This window comes from Gigantopelta aegis, chromosome 15 (assembly GCF_016097555.1).
Source record: "Gigantopelta aegis isolate Gae_Host chromosome 15, Gae_host_genome, whole genome shotgun sequence".
Lineage (NCBI taxonomy): Eukaryota > Metazoa > Mollusca > Gastropoda > Neomphalida > Peltospiridae > Gigantopelta > Gigantopelta aegis.
This window is the reverse complement of record NC_054713.1, coordinates 34,371,909-34,391,908: the sequence shown is the minus strand read 5'-3', so window position 1 is coordinate 34,391,908 and position 20,000 is coordinate 34,371,909. Positions and strand designations below refer to the sequence as shown.

Sequence of the window (20,000 nt, the reverse complement as noted above, 5' to 3'; positions counted from 1 at the left end):
CTATTATTTTTATTGAGCTGTCAAAATCGCAACAGCATGTGTATAATGAGACGGCGTGTCGAAAATCAACTTGATATTGAATTTGAAAACGTGTTTCTTTGCACCAAATTTTGCGATAATATTTGAAATCAGTGGTATTAAAAATGGGTTCCTATGACTTGTTTTCACAGAACCTAAAAACAGTTTCCGATGGGTTCCCATGATCACAAGGAACGAAACCGAAAAAGTGTTTTCTATGAAATTCGAAATCCAAAGGCCTGCAAAATTTAAAAACAAAATGTTCTCAGCTAACCACTGTGTCATTCAGGCCTTTTCTTAAAAAAAAAAAAAATGTCTGCTTAAGAATTAGAATTTGTAGCAACGTGTTTGTGATGTTTTGTTTTATTTCTTCTTTTGTTTTCTTCTTTCGTTTCCTTTCTTTTTTTTTTACTTGCAGGTCAGAGTTTGTATGACTGGTCAGGAAAACATGTAGTAACATTGTGTTTGTGTTGCTTGTGATATGGCTTAAAGGCGCTCTGTCACAGATGTTGACCTAATTAATGACCTAATAAAATATTATCTAAAAATATATACATTTGATTTGTCGCTAAAAGTACTTTATTTAACCATCTACATAACTAGCATAACCCACTTATTACTGATATTTTGTAAAAAGTCAACAGTCCATAATTCAGGAAAAAATAACGGCTATTTGAAGCGAACAGGTGTGACGTATTATTTTTGTAGTCACATGATGGGCAGCCCCCGAATAACCTCGGTGTCAAAACGATTTACCAAGAGTGTGTAACGAGAATGCTTGACTGTCCTCTGCAACGTAGGGTAAATAGAAAAAAACAACAATGAAAATAAGTTAATAAAAATTAATAAAAACAATGATAATAAGCTTATACATTAATTTATTTTATTAACAGAAGCATGTTAAATGTCGATAATCCCGACTAGTTAGGCCTTTGCATTTATAGGTAAATTTATCGTTAGTCGTACGCAAAAAAAACCTCTAAACATCTAGATCACAAACACCTTATTAAATTCATTATTATGCAAAATATATCATAACAGCTGACTTGGAATAGGAATTATTACATTTTTAAAGAATGCTTTGAACTAGACGGTGTTTATATACGATGTGACTGTATATATATGATGGCTGTTTATATAGTCACCGCGAACAAGGGCTGGCTATATTCACAGCAAAAATAACTGTATATAGGCAGTAAATAACTATTTGACTGATCCATATTATTATTACCGAACCATTTGGAACAGGAGGAATACATACAAAGTACTGTATGAACAGTACCTTTTCTGAACGGGGGGAGGGGGGAGTATATGAATCTAGCGGACCCTTTTGTGAATGGTTTCCATAGACATATGAATAGCATAATATTGCCCCAACAGTACCAACAAAAACTTAATACTAAATTAAAATAATAATAATAATAATAATAACAAGAACAATAAATAAATAGATAGATAAAAATTACAAATTATCAGCTGCTGTGGTAGATTATCTGAAATCAACAGGGCTTGAACTTAATAATTTTAAACCGATTGCAATTTTGAGGCTCCTTATGTTCATGTTTTAAAAAGTAAATTTTACCACAAATAAATATAAACTGTATGACTCAAAGGTTATTTTGCTGTATTTAGTCATATTTCAAATGCGCAAAATTGCAAGGGGCAGTAAATCTCAAAATACCAGTAACGCCGAGACCACTCCTGGGCTCTAAATTTATGTATGTTTCTATAACGACCGCCCCCACCCACCCCACCATGATGTGATTTTACCAACATTATAATACATGTAATAATAATAATACACATGTAAGAATAATAATAATAATAATAATACACAGTTATTATTATTATTATTATTAGCCTACTACTACCTTTTTGGGGTGGAAAGGTGGTGTTTTATCAAGGGGAGGGTGGCTATACAAATGCAAGATTAACGTGCATGCACACACACACAAACGGCAGGCTGAACTTGTCCCTGCACATAGAACTGGATTCAACTGGGTTAAGAAATAATTAAGCCAACCTTTGGATGGCAAAACATAGGCCCCTATACTTTTTCAGTTTTTTTTGTATGCTATACATTAAACCGAATGACTACTTTGCGAATTAGTCAAAATAATATGCAAACGTTTAACGAAAAATGACTGACTGGTCATATGCCACATTGGTGACACTGGAAAAGGTTATCCGTTTTTTAACCAAGCACTATAGCGTTGTAAACCGTCTAGACTCTATCTCTGCTAAATTCCATGCATACACACCTGATAATAATAATAATAATAATAATAATAAATGGTGAGTTCATGTTCCGACTGTTTATTATTTTATTTCAGCATATTCAGTTATTTTCGTCGTGAAATAATATTTTAAAAATTAGTTGCCATGTATATAGCCGGCCCTCATTTGCCAAGTCTCTATACACGGCGGTCGTTTATATAAAATTGAAAAGTACATTATACGGTTGTTGTATATATAGCCTCATCAATGCGAGTTTGTTTTGCCGTATTTTTTATGACTTTTCACAAGAAGACTTCCAAATTTTTAAAACTGACTCGTGTCATGGAATTCCCTCGATCATAGTTCAATTAAAATGTTTTGGATCATATAATAACTAGGTTTGGTATTCCAAATGAATGTAATTTCCATTTATAATCCATATTTAGAGAAATAAGGCCCACTAAATCCGTGATTGAGCGCCTTTAAGATACAATTTCTTAAATCTTTTTTTTCTTCTTTCTATTGTTTTTGTTTTGTTTTGCGCACAGGTCGGAGTCTGTATGACTGGTCAGGAAAACATGTCGACAGTCGATTGCTTCACACACTGCACAAGGCCTGCAGCACGTTGTGCAATTTACTGTCCATACTGGAAGCACTGATTCAGTCGGCGCCGAGCACTGAAGAAGGTAATATAATGAAATCATTTGACTGGAATTGACAACCTAAATAAGGGGGGGGGGGGGGGGGGGGGGGGGGGGGGGGGGGGGGGGGGGGCGGGGTTTAGCTCAGTTGGTTGAATGCTCGTTTGAGGTGCTTGCGTTGCAGGATCAAACCACCTTGGTCAATCCCTTCACCTGATTGGGACGGGATGTAGCCTAGTGGTAAAGCGTTCGCGGTCGGTCTGGGATCGATCCCTCTCGGTGGGTCCATTGGGCTATTTTTCGCTCCAGCCAGTGCACCACGACTGGTATTTCAAAGGCCATGGTATGTGTTATCCTGTCTGTGGAATGGTGCATATAAAAGATCCCTTGCTGCTCATCAAAAAGAGTAGCCCATGAAGTGGCAACAGTGGGTTTCCTCTCTCAATATCTGTGTGGTCCTTAACATATGTCTGACGCCATATAACTGTAAATAAAATGTGTTGAGTGCGTCGTTAAATAAAACATTTCCTTCCTTCCATAGTATGAAAAAAGGCGTTCCTGGTGGGAAGGACTATAAGCGCATGTTGATGACCCTGTTAAATGTGCATTCGTAAGCTTGTTCCTGATTGGCTAATATTAGCTTATCATCAGTGTTAATATTTAAAATAAACCAATGAAATTGCATCATTCTTTGTCAGAAGCCGGTATCAACCTGATTGTGTCACATGACGTCAAGGAACATTTTGTCTTCAAAATCTTGATTATCAATATTTCTAAGTCAATTGAAAATTGATTAGCAATTACTGTTAAATATTTTAAAAGTATGTAGCGATCTCTTAAACTTTCTGTATCGAATAATGATGCAATACTGAACAAAATGTCCCCAGGACATGAAAACAGCCGGCTATATTTTATTTTCACCTTTTTATTAACGACATCACTGCCACCTACTGTAAAATCTAGAGGGCGGGACGTAGCCCAGTGGTTAAATGCTTGCTTGATGCATGGTCGGTCTAGGATCAATCCCCGTCAGTGGGCCCATTAGTCTATTTTTCACTCTAGCCAGTGCACCACGACTGGTATATCAAAGGCCGTGGTATGTGTTATCCTGTCTGTGGAATGGTGCATATAAAAGATCCCTTGCTACTAATGGGAAAATGTAGCGGGTTTCCTCTCTAAGACAATATGTCAAAATTACCAAATGTTGGACATCCAATAGCCAATGATTAATAAATCAATGTGCTGTCGTTAAATAAATATACAGAACTTCACATACGTTGTTTTCGCTTCCTGTTTATTGCACAAGTTTATTTTGCGCAAGAATATATACCACGAGACTGCATAGCGGTCGAGTGTTATGTTCTTTTGCAAAATAAACAAGTGCAATAAATAGGAAGCGAAAACAACATATGTGAAGTTCTGTATTTATTACATACCTTCTTTTATGTTTTACAAAAACGGTTTTTAATTTAACATCATAACAACACTTTGTTAAATCTATGATGAAAACTCCTTTTATGGATTCATTTAACGTTAAGAATCATACTCTGTGGCAGCCTTGTGTAATGTTTTAAATACGATATGACGTCATTTGTAAATCATATATGACGTAAGTAAATAAAAGGCAGTAACTGCAGTAAAGAGAAAAAGGGGATTCTCCATTTAAAAGTTCCGGTCCAGATTGCACATATGTGTGATACAGAATAAATTTATTACACGGTTTCAAAAGGTCTTTATCACTATAGTAAGATTGAATAGGTACATGTATGTATTAAAAAACAAACTTTAACTTTTCATTGCCACCTGCTGTAAAATCTCGTAAAGAACGGCTTGTTGTTGTTTGCCTTTCAGGTTTGATGGAGCTGGAGTCGAAGCAGAACGTGCTGTCTCTTCTCGTTAACCAGCTGCAGGTCGTGCTCTGGTTCATAGACGCTAAACTTCTACCAGAAGACGATGGTAATTCTATTTTCTACTTAACCTGATCTAGGACCGATCCCTGTCAGTGGGCCCATTGGGCTATTTCTCGTTCCAGCCAGTGCTCCACAACTGGTGTAACAAAGGCCGTGGTATGTACTATCCTGTCTGTGGGATGGTGCATATAACAGATCCCTTGCTGCTAATCGGAAAGAGTAGCCCATGAAGTGGCGACAGCTGGTTTCCTCTCTCAATATCTCTGTGGTCCTTAACCATGTGTCCGACGCCATATAACCATAAATACAATTTGTTGAGTGCGTCATTAAATAAAACATTTCTTTCTTTTTCTTTCATTTAACCCATGATAATTAACCTTTAGACTACTGAATTAATTTTTAACAAAAACCACGTTGAGTGGGTACAAGTTTATAATTTTTACTCACATATATTCACTTAAATGTTTTATAAATACATGAAATAAAGTTCATATATGAATTGGTAAGTATTATTTTCATAGGTTTTTGTAATTTTTATTATTTTTAGATCAGCTAATGGTGATTAAAATTGGGCAAAAAATCGAAAAAGTTGCGTTTACTACGGGCATTTGTGGCCAGCTGTCCAGTATTTATGCCTATTATTCCCGATAACAGTGGTTTTCTGACCAGAATTTTTTTTTTAATCCGAACTACGATTCATATTGCAATATTTGGTGATTTTCGTTGTTGGTAAAACGATCAAATTTATTATCAAATTAGCTGTCACAATCAGCTATCGATCCCTGAAAATGACCGCAACGTGCCGCCATTGTTGTCAAGCGAAAATACTTGCCGAAAACCGCATTTTGAACTCAAAATTTCAAGGTATTTTCAGTTGAAAAAATCAAAACAAAAGCCACCATTTAAAGGCATTTTGAAAAAAAATCTTTTTTCTTTTATTATATTTCCGTTTCCGGTGAGTGTCGTGTGCAAAACAGCGGGAAATATGAATTGGGGAATGCACTGTATACAGTATACAGTATGTCGACTGACGTGACATCGGGTGAGATATCTCGCGAGATATCTCGCCTGCAGTACTCGGAAGGTTAAAATGCATTGAGTTATGTATCGTTAAATAAAACTTTTTTCTTCTTTTGTCCTCCCTCCATTAGGTATTCTGTCTATGGGAATACAAAAACAAAAAAATGAAACCTCAATTCATTCATAGGGCATAACCACCGATATTAAAATTTCGAGATTTGTTTTTTGAAATTTACTTTATCTCTGTATTGTTATCCTTAGTTCTTTAGCTGTAATACAAGATCACGTTGAACTGATTAAACATGTTCAGTTTTCTTGTTTTCTACAGATGCTGTTGCTGATGCAAACACATTATTTTGCTATCCATTCTGTAAGTTGGAGCATATCTACAACTCACGGAGGACAGCCATTAGACAGCTACACAGGTGAGAACTGTTATAGAGCAATTCCAGAATTGATCGCAGGAGAGAGGGAGTGGTGTGTGCAATAAATTGATATTTCCATATACGGTAGAATCTCGTTGGGTCAGATATATACCGCAGCTCCCGAGTTACACTTACACAATGTTGACCGAATGGTTAGGTCGAACTACCCGATGGGTCGAACACTTTCTTGAGCACCGACGGGGTTCGAGCCAACGGGATTAAACTGTACTTACCTTTTCTGACGCCCAGTAGCCGATGTGTATTTTTGTGCTGGGGTGTCGAACATTAATAAATTTTATTCATTCATTCATTCATTTCATTCATTCAACTTGAATTGGTGAGATGTAGCCTAGTGGTAAAGCACTCCCCTGATGCGCGTCACCATTGGGCTATTTCTCATTCCATTCAGTGCTGTACAACGGTTATAAAAAAAAAAACGACACACACACCCACCCACCCGAAAAAAGAGAAATATCCTCAATATTTTTATATTATTGATAATTTCAGCGAGATGAAAGGCACGGAACTGTTGCTTATCGATGGTCTTGTTAAGAGCTGTGGACCGGAGCTCGGCACGGTCTGGAAACGTGAAGGCGGTAACGGGCTTTACCCTCCGCCCAGTCTGCATGTAAGTTTGTCTGTAATGCATAATATTGATTATTAGTTACTAGTCTTACAGGATACAACCCAATGTCAAACGTTACTCTCTCCCTTTTTGTATGTAAGTTCGTCTGTAATGCATAATATTGATTATTAGTTACTGCTCGTACAGGATACAACCCAGTGTCGAACTTTACCCTCTGCCTAGTCTGTATGTACGTTTGTCTGTAATGCATAATATTGATTATTAGTTACTACTCATACAGGATACAACCCAGTGTCGAACATTACCCTCTGCCTAGTCTGTATGTAAGTTTGTCTGTAATGCATAATATTGATTATTAGTTACTGCTCGTACAGAATGCAACCCAGTGTCGAACTTTACCCTCTGCCTAGTCTGTAATGCATAATATTGATTATTAGTTACTGCTTGTATAGGATACAACCCAGTGTCGAACTTTACCCTCTGCCCAGTCTGTATGTAAGTTCGTCTGTAATGCATAATATTGATTATTAGTTACTGCTCGTACAGGATACAACCCAGTGTCGAACTTTACCCTCTGCCTAGTCTGTAATGCATAATATTGATTATTAGTTACTGCTTGTATAGGATACAACCCAGTGTCGAACTTTACCCTCTGCCCAGTCTGTATGTAAGTTCGTCTGTAATGCATAATATTGATTATTAGTTACTGCTCGTACAGGATACAACCCAGTGTCGAACTTTACCCTCTGCCCAGTCTGCATGTAAGTTTGTCTGTAATGCATAATATTGATTATTAGTTACTGCTCGTACAGGATACAACCCAGTTTCGAACTTTACCCTCTGCCTAGTCTGTAATTCATAATATTGATTATTAGTTACTGCTCGTACAGGATACAACCCAGTTTCGAACTTTACCCTCTGCCTAGTCTGTAATGCATAATATTGATTATTAGTTACTGCTTGTATAGGATACAACCCAGTGTCGAACTTTACCCTCTGCCCAGTCTGTATGTAAGTTCGTCTGTAATGCATAATATTGATTATTAGTTACTGCTCGTACAGGATACAACCCAGTGTCGAACTTTACCCTCTGCCCAGTCTGCATGTAAGTTTGTCTGTAATGCATAATATTGATTATTAGTTACTGCTCGTACAGGATACAACCCAGTTTCGAACTTTACCCTCTGCCTAGTCTGTAATGCATAATATTGATTATTAGTTACTGCTCGTACAGGATACAACCCAGTGTCGAACTTTACCCTCTGCCCAGTCTGCATGTAAGTTTGTCTGTAATGCATAATATTGATTATTAGTTACTGCTCGTACAGGATACAACCCAGTGTCGAACTTTACCCTCTGCCCAGTCTGCATGTAAGTTTGTCTGTTATGCATAATATTGATTATTAGTTACTGCTCGTACAGGATACAACCCAGTGTCGAACTTTACCCTCTGCCCAGTCTGCATGTAAGTTTGTCTGTAATGCATAATATTGATTATTAGTTACTGCTCGTACAGGATACAACCCAGTGTCGAACTTTACCCTCTGCCTAGTCTGCATGTAAGTTTGTCTGTAATGCATAATATTGATTATTAGTTACTGCTCGTACAGGATACAACCCAGTTTCGAACTTTACCCTCTGCCCAGTCTGCATGTAAGTTTGTCTGTAATGCATAATATTGATTATTAGTTACTGCTCGTACAGGATACAACCCAGTTTCGAACTTTACCCTCTGCCTAGTCTGTATGTAAGTTCATTTGAAATACGTAACGTAGATTACTGTAAATCATAAAATATTAGCGAGTCCCCCATACCCCCTGTTGACCATGCTTGCATTCAATTCCATAGTGCCATACCCGAATATTTCTTTCTGGCAGAAAAACACTGGAAGAGTAAGACCACTACACTGATAAATAACCATTGAATGAACTACCATAAGTTTTCAGCCCTAGCAAGACTTCCATTTGTTCCATCTGTCGAAGTGAACACATATCCATCCTTCTTTTTCCTGGGGTGTTTTTTTATCTCGCCTTTATGATATGGTATTAATATTTTCTTTTCTGATGGCATCAACTTTTGCATCACAGTTTTACCTTTAGATCTGTTTCTCACAAACTATAAAGGAACTATGCTGAGTTTTCAGCTTTAGCAAGACTTCTGTTTGTTCCCTCCATCAAAATAAACACACATCCTGCTTTTTCCTGTTTTATAAAACACTATCTTCCTGTAACATGTTTTAAATAATGTAGCATTATAGGGATAAATACAGGGCTCGAATTTAACAGCGACAAATTGCCGTAATGCCCTAGTCACATGCCTCAATGCCTTTATAGTCTCACGGCTAAAATGGCAGTGCCTTATTTTACATGTTACTAATTGGTCATCATACTCAAAACAGGGACAGGATGTAGCCCAGTGGTAAAGTGTTCCCTTGATGCGCGGTCGGTCTGGGATCGATCCCTGTCGGTGGGTCCATTGAACTATTTCTTGCTCCAGCCAGTGCACCACGACTGGTATATTAAAGGCAGTGGTATGTGTTATCCTGTCTATGGCATGGTGCATATAAACGATCCCTTGCAGCTAATCGGAAAGAGTAGCCCATGTAGTGGCGACAGCGGGTTTCCTCTCAAAATCTGTGTGGTCTTTAACCATATGTCTGACGCCATATAACCGTAAATAAAATGTGTTGAGTGCATCATTAAATAAAACATTTCTTTCTTTCTTTCTTTCCTCTCTCAGTATCTGTGTGGTCCTTAACCATATGTCTGATGCCATATAACCATAAATAAAATGTGTTGAGTGCGTCGTTAAATAAAACATTTCCATTCCATACTCAAACATGACTCCTGAAAGTTGTTTTATTACGAAAACATGAAACCGCTCACACTTGTTTAATTTGAATGTGTGCTGGTGTGTTATATTAACATTTGTTGAAGTTTGCTGTGTTGTCCTGCTTTCTGGCCATAATTACCTGAAAAAAATATCTCCATTAGTCTTTGCCAAATGGTTTCTTCCTCTAATTTGCCAAATTCGAGTCCTGTAAATACATTTGGAATGACCTTTGGTCAAATAATTTTTCGTTTGGCCATTGTAAGAAACAATAAATTTGTATATATTTACAAAATAATTTTAGTGGTTTTAACGTTGTTGTTTTTCAGGCCCTCCTTGGTGTGTATCTGCTGCTGGACGTATCTCTAGATCAGAAACACGCTGTTACTCTGTACATGCTGTTCGATCTCATATCCCTGCTACCCGAGGACAAGGAACAAGTGGTGAGTGCAGTACGACATTTAACAAACAAAACATGTCATTGGTGGATCTAGAGGCTGTCCCCTGGTTGTCAGTTGGTTGTCAGTTAATATAAGGGGCAAAACGCCCATTTAAACAATTTAAAACTGGTGGATTCGTTCTACCACTCTGCAGCCACTGTTTGATGGTGACTTGGGGTGGGCTGGATATAGTTCAGTTAGAGCCCATTGGGCTATTTCTCGTTCCAGCCAGTGCTCCACAACATATAAAAGATCCAGTTCTGCTAATCGAAAAGAAGTGGCAACAGCGGGTTTCCTCTCTCAATATCTGTGTGGTCCTTAACCATGTGTCCGACGCCATATAACTGTAAATAAAATATGTGAGTGCATCGTTAAATAAAACATTTCCTTCCAGTTCAGTCAGAAGAATGCTTAAGGGATGTCCTCATTATGCAATTAATCTCACCAATTTGTCGAATGATCGGATCGTACTGTGAGAACGTGTAAGTCGGAACAACATTAATGTTATACACACATGATTTAGAGTCGCTATGACAAATCGCACGTGACAGGTTGGCGTGACTAATTGCATAATGAAAATACCGCTTTACCAGAGGCGCTTGGGTCTAAGGATCAAATCTACTTCATAGACCATTTGAATTTCCCTGTTTGAACCCGGGCCGGGAGGTAGCCTAGTGGGAAATCGCTTGCCTGATGCATGGTCGGTCTAGGATCAATCCCCGTTGGTGGATCCATTAGGCTGTTTCTCGTTACAGCTAGTGCACCACGATTGGTATATGATAGGCATTTGCTATCCTGTCTGTAAGATGGTGCATATAAAAGACAATTAATATTGATAATTTACCGTAAATGGTTAAATAAAAATATTTTTCAGATTACAGATTTAAAAGATAGTTATATTAAAAATATATGGAAGATTGTAAAGCAGGATAAAAGTTTAAAAATTTATAAATAAAGTCCTCTTACCCCCCCCCGTTTTGCTAACAATGAGTTTAACATGTAAAATAAGTTTATCAAAATACATTTTTCAATTTTATCTTTTGTGACTTTCACAAAAGTACTCCACTTTTTGCCCTTCTACATCGAGAAGCAATTCGAAGTATTTACTATTATTGCATATGCTAATCCAGAAAACTTTTTGTTTTTCAAAATCTTGATTAGTGATATTTGTAGTCTGTTGAAAATGGATTAGCAATTTCTGCTTAATGTTTTAAAATTGTGTAGCTCTAAAACTTGTGTAGCTCTAAAACTTGTGTAGCAAATTGCGACGCGATACTGAACAAAATGTTCTCTGTAATAATAGTTTTCAAAATTATAATGATCGAATTACACTGGAGTTATTTAATTTTCCTCTCTTTATTTCAGTTCTCTGATAAGATTGCTGAGTTTGCCAAGACGTTTTCAATATCACAGCTCTTCACAAAAACCAGCGGTTTTTGGCTTTTGGATCACCAGGATTATAATGTAGGTTCTATGTCAGTCAGTCTCCCCCAATTATTTTTTTTAGCTTAGCATCCCCTTCAGTGGGATATATATTACCAGAATTACCAATCTAATAGCCGATGATTAATTAATCAATGTGCTCTAGTGGTGTTCTTAAACAAAAACTAACTTTAATTTTAACTCTTTCTGTCTCTCTCTCTTTCTGTCTCTGGTCAACGCCGTGGTATGTGCTTTCCTGCCTGTGGGAAAGTACATATAAAAATCTCTTGCTGCATTACGGTTTCCTCTGATGACTATGTGTCAGAATTACCAAATGTTTAACATCCAATAGCTGATGATTAATTAATCAATGTGCTCTAGTGGTGTCATTAACCAAAACCTAACTTTAATTTTAACTCACTTTCCCTGTCTCTCTGTGTGTGTGTGTGTCTCTCTCTCTCTCTCTCTCTCTCTCTCTCTCTCTCTCTCTCTCTCTCTCTCTCTCTCTCTCTCTCTCTCTCTCTCTCTCTGTCTCTGTCTCTGTCTCTATCTCTCTTCCTCCCTCTCTCTCTCTTTGTCTCTATTTCTTCTCTCTTTCATTCACTCTCACATCCAAGCCTACAATCTTCTTTTCTTTTCTTTTCTTTTCTATATATCTATCTTGATGTTTTTAAACAATTTTATTATCTTGTCTGCCTGATCTCCCAGAGCTAGCCTTAAAAATTTATCTTTGATCTAAATTTTATATTTTTCAGGATGCCTTCCAGAGATTTATGGACCCATCAGTGGGCACGGAGCTAGGTTCGTGGCAGCACATGCGAATCGTTAAGACGTTCCTGTTCCACGGTGAGCAGAAGATGGCACTGCGCTACCTCACTGGAAGGAATGTTCCCGTCATCTCGCCAGAACAAGTTAAACTCAAGCTCACAGTTCTTTTGGCCAATGGGTAAGAATAACATTTGTTTGTTAGTACTTACGTTGCTTAAAGGGACATTCCCGAGTTTGCTGCATTGTAAGATGTTTCCGACTAATTAAATACTTCTACAATTAAACTTACATATTATATATATTTTCTTGTTTATGTGTATCAGTGTATGTATATTCAATGTATTTCTGGTTGTCTTAATATTTGTAAGAAGCCCAAACTGGATTTTGTCTTTAAATAATTTCTTACGTACGAAAACAAATGTGTTAGGAAATAAAGTGAAATTTAACCTAGTACAAATATTAGAACGATCAGAAACATGTATAATATACAGCCACTAATATTTTATTCAGAAAAATATATTTGATATGTAATTACACTCGTTAAAACGTCTCTGTTAGTCGTTAACATTCTAAAAATAGCAGCAAACTCAGGAATGTCCCTTTAAAGTGACTGACCCTAGTTGTTAAACACTACGACGTATTTTTTACTGTTAGAGCTGATTTTAATATTTAAATTAGAAGTACTTAAATTTTATTATTTTGAATATTCATTTCTGGACACCTGAAGTGTTTTTGTTCATCTAGGTTTTTGTACTACCAGTAAAATGCACTTTTCACAATTCTAAAATGGTTATTGAGACAAGCTGTAGTCTATTTTTGGATGGTATTTTCCCATTTTAACATCACAGACTTTAGCTTCTCTCTGTTATAACCATATCCAGATGTGTTGCAAGCTTGTAAATTAACTAAACTTTGTCAGTGTTTCTGCCAGAAAGAAATGTTTGGGTATGGTGCTATGGAATTCAGCACTCGAACTTAAGTGATGCTCTCTACCTACGGCAATTTATATGTCAACGACGGCAATTGCTGTCAGTGCCGCTGTTAAGTTTGAGCCCTGGAATTGAATGCAACCACTGTTGACAGGGGGTATGGGGGGCCCTCCCCAAGAAAGAAAATGGGTTAGGTTTAGGGTTAGGGTTAAAAAAAATCATACAGGAATGATAAGTCATTAATTTTGTCAAAATGTTAACTTAAAAAAATTAAATCCTTGTCTGCAAAACAATTTGAGTATGGCGCCATACCCGTTTTACCCTCTGCCAGAAACCCTGTTAGTGTCCAATGTCATGGGCTGAAACTAGGGTCTGCGCCTTTGATTTAAAAGTATAACAGGAACTATCCTGAGTTTGCAATCACTGTAAGGTATTTCGAGATAATTAATCCTTTTAACCCCCATCGTTCCAGCCAGTGCTGCACAACTGGTGTAACAAAGGCCGTGGTATGTACTATCCTGTCTGTGGGATGATGCATATAAAAGATCCCTTGCTGCTAATCGAAAAGAGTAGCCCATGAAGTGGCGACAGCGGGTTTCTTCTCTCTATCTGTATGGTCCTTAGCCATATGTCTGACGCCATATGACCGTAAATAAAATGTGTTGAGTGCATCGTTAAATAAAACATTTCCTTCCGAATCCTTTTTAACAACCAGCCTTACATGTTGAATGTCAGTTTATTGTTTAGAATATCAGTTTCTGATTATATCAAATTTGTTTCTGGTTCTAATGATTGTAGTAGCTGGATTTTTATTTTACATTCTTCAAGATAATTGTTTTTTTATTGTTAAAAATAAATGCTCTGTTAGCTAAAAACATGTTACAACAGGGTTCTTAAGCATCCTGGAAATCTCTAATGTCCTTTAATTTTGTTATTTTAAAATCTAGACCTGGAATGTCCTGGAGAAAGCATTACATTTTATTGTGTCCTGGAAATTTAGGCCAAACATTTTGTGGTTTATTTTTTTTTTTTGCATCTTTACTTTTGTTGTCTTCATAACCTGCCTAAATTCAGACAAGAATTTGTTATAAGAACATTCATTGATTGAACATTTTATGTCCAGGAATTTTTTTTTTTTAAATGTCGTTGAATTTTATGTGTTTTTTCAAGTGTAAGAACCCTGTACAATGGCTGCAAACTGAGGACAGTCCACTTAAGTAGGGAATACTACCTGGGTAACCATTAGTTACAGCAGGTTTTGAATGAAATCTATTTTATTGCTTTTGAACCAAAATAGATTAAGCGAGTGTGAGTGCGATAAATTTTAACATGCTCCTGTACCACTAAGGTTTCGAGCATGTCTGTCCAGTTGTAATAGCCCAAAATATACCCCTCGCCAAACTATACCCTGGGTATAAACTGGACTAGCCCAGAATATACCCCTCACCAAACTATACCCTGGGTATAAACTGGACTAGCCCAGAATATACCCCTCGCCAAACTATACCCTGGGTATAAACTGGACTAGCCCAGAATATACCCCTCGCCAAACTATACCCTGGGTATAAACTGGACTAGCCCAGAATATACCCCTCGCCAAACTATACCCTGGGTATAAACTGGACTAGCCCACAATATACCCCTCGCCAAACTATACCCTGGGTATAAACTGGACTAGCCCACAATATACCCCGGTGTATAAAACAGGCTAGCCCAGAATATACCTCTCTAGTCTGTATTTCAATGTCCAGAGGGTTTTTTTCCATCATTATTTATATATTATTGGCTAGAGAATATCGAAATATCTTCTAAAATGACTAATCTGTGATAGTTTTATTTTTATGAAAGCAATAGTTGCTTTTCTTTTAAAGCGTTTATTATTATTAATTATTTATTTATTTTGTATACAGGTTAGTAATAAAAAATGAGGGTTAGGGGTATAAAACAGGCTAGCCCACTTTAACTCCGGGTATAGTTTGGCAGGGGTATATTTTGGGCTGTTACACCGTCTGGATAGCCAGAAGCCTGATCTGGGACAGAATATAGATTAAACACAACCTTTTTCTAACTTACTGGGATTCTATCCCCCCTCCCCCCCACCCACACACACACATAACGCAGACCTCTCGGAATTAAACATTTACAGATACGATCTCTGGGAATTATGGCCAAAACAATTATCAAATAACCCATGGATTTCTGTTTGCTTCACCTGTTAAGAAAATTTGAATATTGTCCGAAATTTAAAGCCCAAATGAAAAATTTGTTATTCAAAAGGAGTCATAGCGGATGTTTTTCTTTTCAGTTTGGCAACAGAAGCGTTCAACTTCCAGCGCCAGTATCGCAACAGGAGGAATATGTCTGACCTGCTGTCGCATCTCTTTCGCGGCTGCCAGCAGAGTACGTGCTTTGTTATTCCGAGTTACAGTCAAATAGATGTCAGTGTTGAATACACTACAGGGCCCTACGTATCTAGCAGTAAAAAGTAACGCAGGGTTGGGTGGTTTTGGTGGATGATAAAAGTGAAAAAAAGGATATTAACAATTAAAACAAGTTTGCTTGAATGTGTGACCAAAGTTTTCATAGTTGAACACGCTGCTTCAGGATAAAGGCTGATAAAACAAGTTTGGTTTTTGGTGCAGTTACTGAAAAATATATCCATGAAATTCAATAGCTTGGGGATCAACAACTGCTAATCCTGTCAGATTAAATGAAACGATGATCATGTCTTTGTTTTTATACAGGGGCGGGACGTAGCCCTGTGGTAAAGCGCGTGTCGGTCGGCACATTTCGTAATTTTTCGTTCAAGCCAGTACACCACTACTTGTATATCAAAGGCTGTGGTATGTTCTGTCCTGTCTGTGGGGTGGTGCATATTAAAGATCCCTTGATACTAAGGGAAAAATATTACGGGTTTCCTCTCTAAGACTATATATGTTAAAATTACCAAATGTTTGACATCCAATATAGCCAGTGATTAATAAATCATTGTGCTGTAGTGGTGTCGTTAAACAAAAGAAACTTTAAACTGTGTTCTTTGATCCCTTGCTGCTAATAAAAAAAAGTATCCCATAGAGTGGCAGGAGCAGGTTTCTTCTCTCATTATCTGTGTTGTTCTTGACCATGGCCCGTGCTTTATAAAACTTTTTAGAGTCTAGACTCAGTCTCTAATGATGTCACGCGCATACAATTTGTATGGCGTTGTCATGACATTACTGTCTCAGACTCTATTAGAGTCCCGAGTCCAGACTCAATCTCTAATGACGTCACGCGCGTACAATTTGTATGCCATTGTCATGACATTACTGTCTCAGACTCTATTAGAGTCCCGAGTCTAGACTCTAAAAGCTTTATAAGTACCAGGCCATATGTCTGATGCCATATAAATAAAAATGTGATGAGTGCGTCATTAAATAAAACATTCCTTTCTTTCTTTCAGTGAAGTTACTTGACCAGTTGCTCCAGCTGCCACTGAACGAGGTTGAGGAGCACCATCTGGTGGAGTTTCTGTCTCAGAACACCGAGTACCAGGAAATCCTCGTCATGTACTACCTCCAGCGAGCGCGCTTCATCGAGGCCATACGCCTCAACGAAAAACTACGTCAGGGCGCCATGGTAGGTACTCTTGCACAAATTATATTGTTTTTATAGCTCAACCATGAAAAACACATATCATGTCAGGGCGCGGTGGGTAGGTACTCTTGAAAATGTTTTTATACACAAATTATCATGTTTTTATAGCATCGCCGGTGCCATGGTAGGTACTCTTGGAAATTGTACACATCTATCATGTTCTTGGGGCATTATCGGTGCCATGGTAGGTACTCTTAGAGATGTTACACAAATTATATTGTTTTTATAGCATCGTCGGTACTATGGTAGGTACATTTATTATGTTCTTGGAGCATTATCGGTGTCATGGTAGGTACTCTTTGGAAATTGTACACATCTGTCATGTTCTTGGGGCATTATCGGTGCCATGGTAGGTACTCTTGGAGATGTTATGCAAATTATCATGTTTTTATAGCATCGTCGGTGCCATGGTAGGTACTCTTGGAGATGTTACACAAATTATCATGTTCTTGGAGAAATTATTATGGTGTCATGGTAGGTACTCTTGGAGATGTTCCACATCTATCATGTTCTTTGGGGCATTATCTGTGCCATGGTAGGTACTCTTAAGAGGCGGATCTAGGGTGGGCCTGCCCCCCCCCCCCCTAAATTTTGCGATAGTTAAAATTTTATTATATATTAATTAATTTTGTTATGATCCCCCTCCAAACCTCCCCCAAAGTTACCCTGGCATTTCACCTCATATCATTAAGGCTCCCCTAAATGGATTTTCTGGATCCGCCACTGCTCTTGGAGATACTATACAAATTATCATGTTCTTGGAGCATCATTGGTGCCATGGTGTAGATGTTACACAAATTATCATGTCTTTGGAGAAACAATTATGGTGCCATGGTAAGTATTCTTGGAGATGTTGAACAAATTATTATGTTGGTGAAACTACTTCAGGGCACCAAGGTAGGCACTCTGGGAGATGTTACACATTATCATGCTCTTGGAGAAATTATGTCAGGGTGCCATGTCAGTGTTTATGCTAGAAAGAAATTTTTGGGTATGGTGTTATGGAATTAAATGCAACCACAGTCAACGGGGGGTATAGGGCCCTCCCCCAGAATGAAAATGGGTTAAGTTTAGGGTTAGGGTTAAGAAAATCATACAGTAATGATAAGAGTAATAAATTTTGTCAAAAGGTTAACTTAAAAAAAAAAAAAACAAGGAATTTTTTTTGGGTATGGTGCCCTACCCGTTTTACCCTCTGGCAGAAACCCTGCATGTTAGATACTCTTGGAAATGTGAAAAAAAATATATCAGCAGAAAATATTTCCTAAATGTTTTAATTATATTTATGAAAAGTGTAATATGTATGTGTATTTTGTTGTGTGTTTTATATTTTAAGTCTGAAAAGAATTCCCTGGTCAGAGAGAGATCGTCAACGAGGAATCTGATTGTTGACGGCTTCGCTCGGTTGTTACCGGAATCTCAACGGAAACTGATCCAAGAAAACCCTGAACTCGCCACCAGTGTAGAACAGAGGATTTACGGTATGACTGAGTATAGAACAGGAAAGGCATATTTGCTTAACTTTTTAAGTGGTGGCTATTTGGTCTCTAACATTTGGTTATTTCAACATTTAGTCGAAAGAAAAAAAAACCTACAACCTTTATACAGGCTATTTCTTCCCCAAAAAGTAGCCAGAGATGTAGCCCAATGGTAAACTTGAGGAAACTATAGGTTTCATCTCCGTCCGTCTGTCTGTCTGTCTGTCTGTCCATCTCTCCATCTCTCCAACCATGATGTCCCTGTTTTTCTGATGTCTTTTTTCACAATGCATCGAGATGTTGAGCTGAAATTTTCTGTATAACTTCATCATGTTTTGTTACAGATCAAGTTTGACTTTCAAGGTGATTTACCCATTTTTCACAGAGTTATGGCCCTTGAATGTGGGAGACAAGAATATTCTTTGTTGGGCCTGGTAGGGAACACGTATTGTTATAGCAGTATTTTCAGAATGCTTGTTTAAATTTGATTGACAGTGAAAAGACCACGCCCACTGTCGACGTTGGTGCGAAAGCCGGAACACAGTCGAGTGCAGTCGTTTTCTCGGTTGATCCTGGGCTACATGCACAAGGTACACGAGAACCAGAGGACAACAGAGGACACTGAGGAGAGGTTTGTGTTCTTTATAAATGCAGTAAAATTAAGTTCAAATCAGTTTAAAGGGCAGCAGTCAAGGTGATAATACTTTGTTGAATTTTGGTACCTACATATCACTTTTACCGTGTGTGTGAAGACTATGTAACATGTGCTTTTATTATATAACATTTAGTGAAATATCTTAAAATATCAGTGAAATAAAAGTTATCAGTCACTCAGTGACGATAGCATATTTTAGAGTGAAAATTTCACTATTTTCACTCTGAAATGTGTTATCGTCACTGTAGAAAGTGTTGTCTTCACTGTAAGAAAGCCGGAACTATTTTGCTGCTGGCATTTTAAAAATAAAAGTAAATTGCCAAAAGTTATATAATAAATAGAAAATTTCATGTTTTTTGTCAAATACATGAAATATCCTCAATATATTTTATTTTGTTTTGATATAGTCACAGTAATTGATAGCATTTTTTTACCTTGCTTATCGGTTAGTTCTTACTGAAAACTTTGATAAAACGTTCACAGTAACTACCAGTATTTCAAGACTTGATCCCTGCACAATTCATGAACTGCAAGGGCTGCAGTTTTGTTTGTTTGAAATTTGAATATAAATATATAGTAAGAGATGTATATTTATGAGTAAAAAAGAAGCCTTTAATTTGTTTTGTAGAGTGGATGCAGAGAAAGATTTGGGTCCGTTCCTCCGAACCCCAGTAACGCCCAGAAAGAAGTCCAGATTGAGGTAATTTATATATTTATCAGCCTTTTTTAGTGTGGGGGTGAGATGTAGCTCAGTGGTACAGCGCCCGCCTGATGCACGATCGATTTGATTGCCATCGGGGTGGCCCGTTGGGCTATTTCTCGTTCCAGCCAGTGCTCCACGACTGGTATATCAAAGGTCGTGGTATGTACTGTCTGTGGGATGGTGCGTATAAAAGATCCCGTGCTGCTAATTGAAAAGTCCTGTCCTGGATGAAAGAAGCAGCTGAGGTCGGTACTTGCGTCCAGGACAGGCGTGGGCCACAACAGCTTGCTTGGAATGTGCACGTTAAACAATTTTCCAAATTCCAA

The 20,000-nt window shown here is 37.6% G+C and overlaps 1 protein-coding gene across 1 annotated transcript in view; it reads left to right on the top strand.

The window, feature by feature from the left end:
- LOC121390040 (protein ELYS-like) overlaps positions 1-20,000 on the top strand; it is a 67,610-nt gene that overhangs the window by 24,569 nt on the left and 23,041 nt on the right. Inside the window, exons 18-29 of the mRNA XM_041521748.1 lie at positions 2,784-2,921; positions 4,728-4,832; positions 6,135-6,231; positions 6,739-6,859; positions 9,976-10,089; positions 11,452-11,550; positions 12,264-12,454; positions 15,511-15,605; positions 16,645-16,820; positions 18,175-18,319; positions 18,812-18,947; positions 19,600-19,671. Of these exons, the coding sequence (XP_041377682.1) occupies positions 2,784-2,921; positions 4,728-4,832; positions 6,135-6,231; positions 6,739-6,859; positions 9,976-10,089; positions 11,452-11,550; positions 12,264-12,454; positions 15,511-15,605; positions 16,645-16,820; positions 18,175-18,319; positions 18,812-18,947; positions 19,600-19,671 (1,489 nt within the window). The remainder of the gene's footprint in view (positions 1-2,783; positions 2,922-4,727; positions 4,833-6,134; positions 6,232-6,738; positions 6,860-9,975; positions 10,090-11,451; positions 11,551-12,263; positions 12,455-15,510; positions 15,606-16,644; positions 16,821-18,174; positions 18,320-18,811; positions 18,948-19,599; positions 19,672-20,000) is intronic.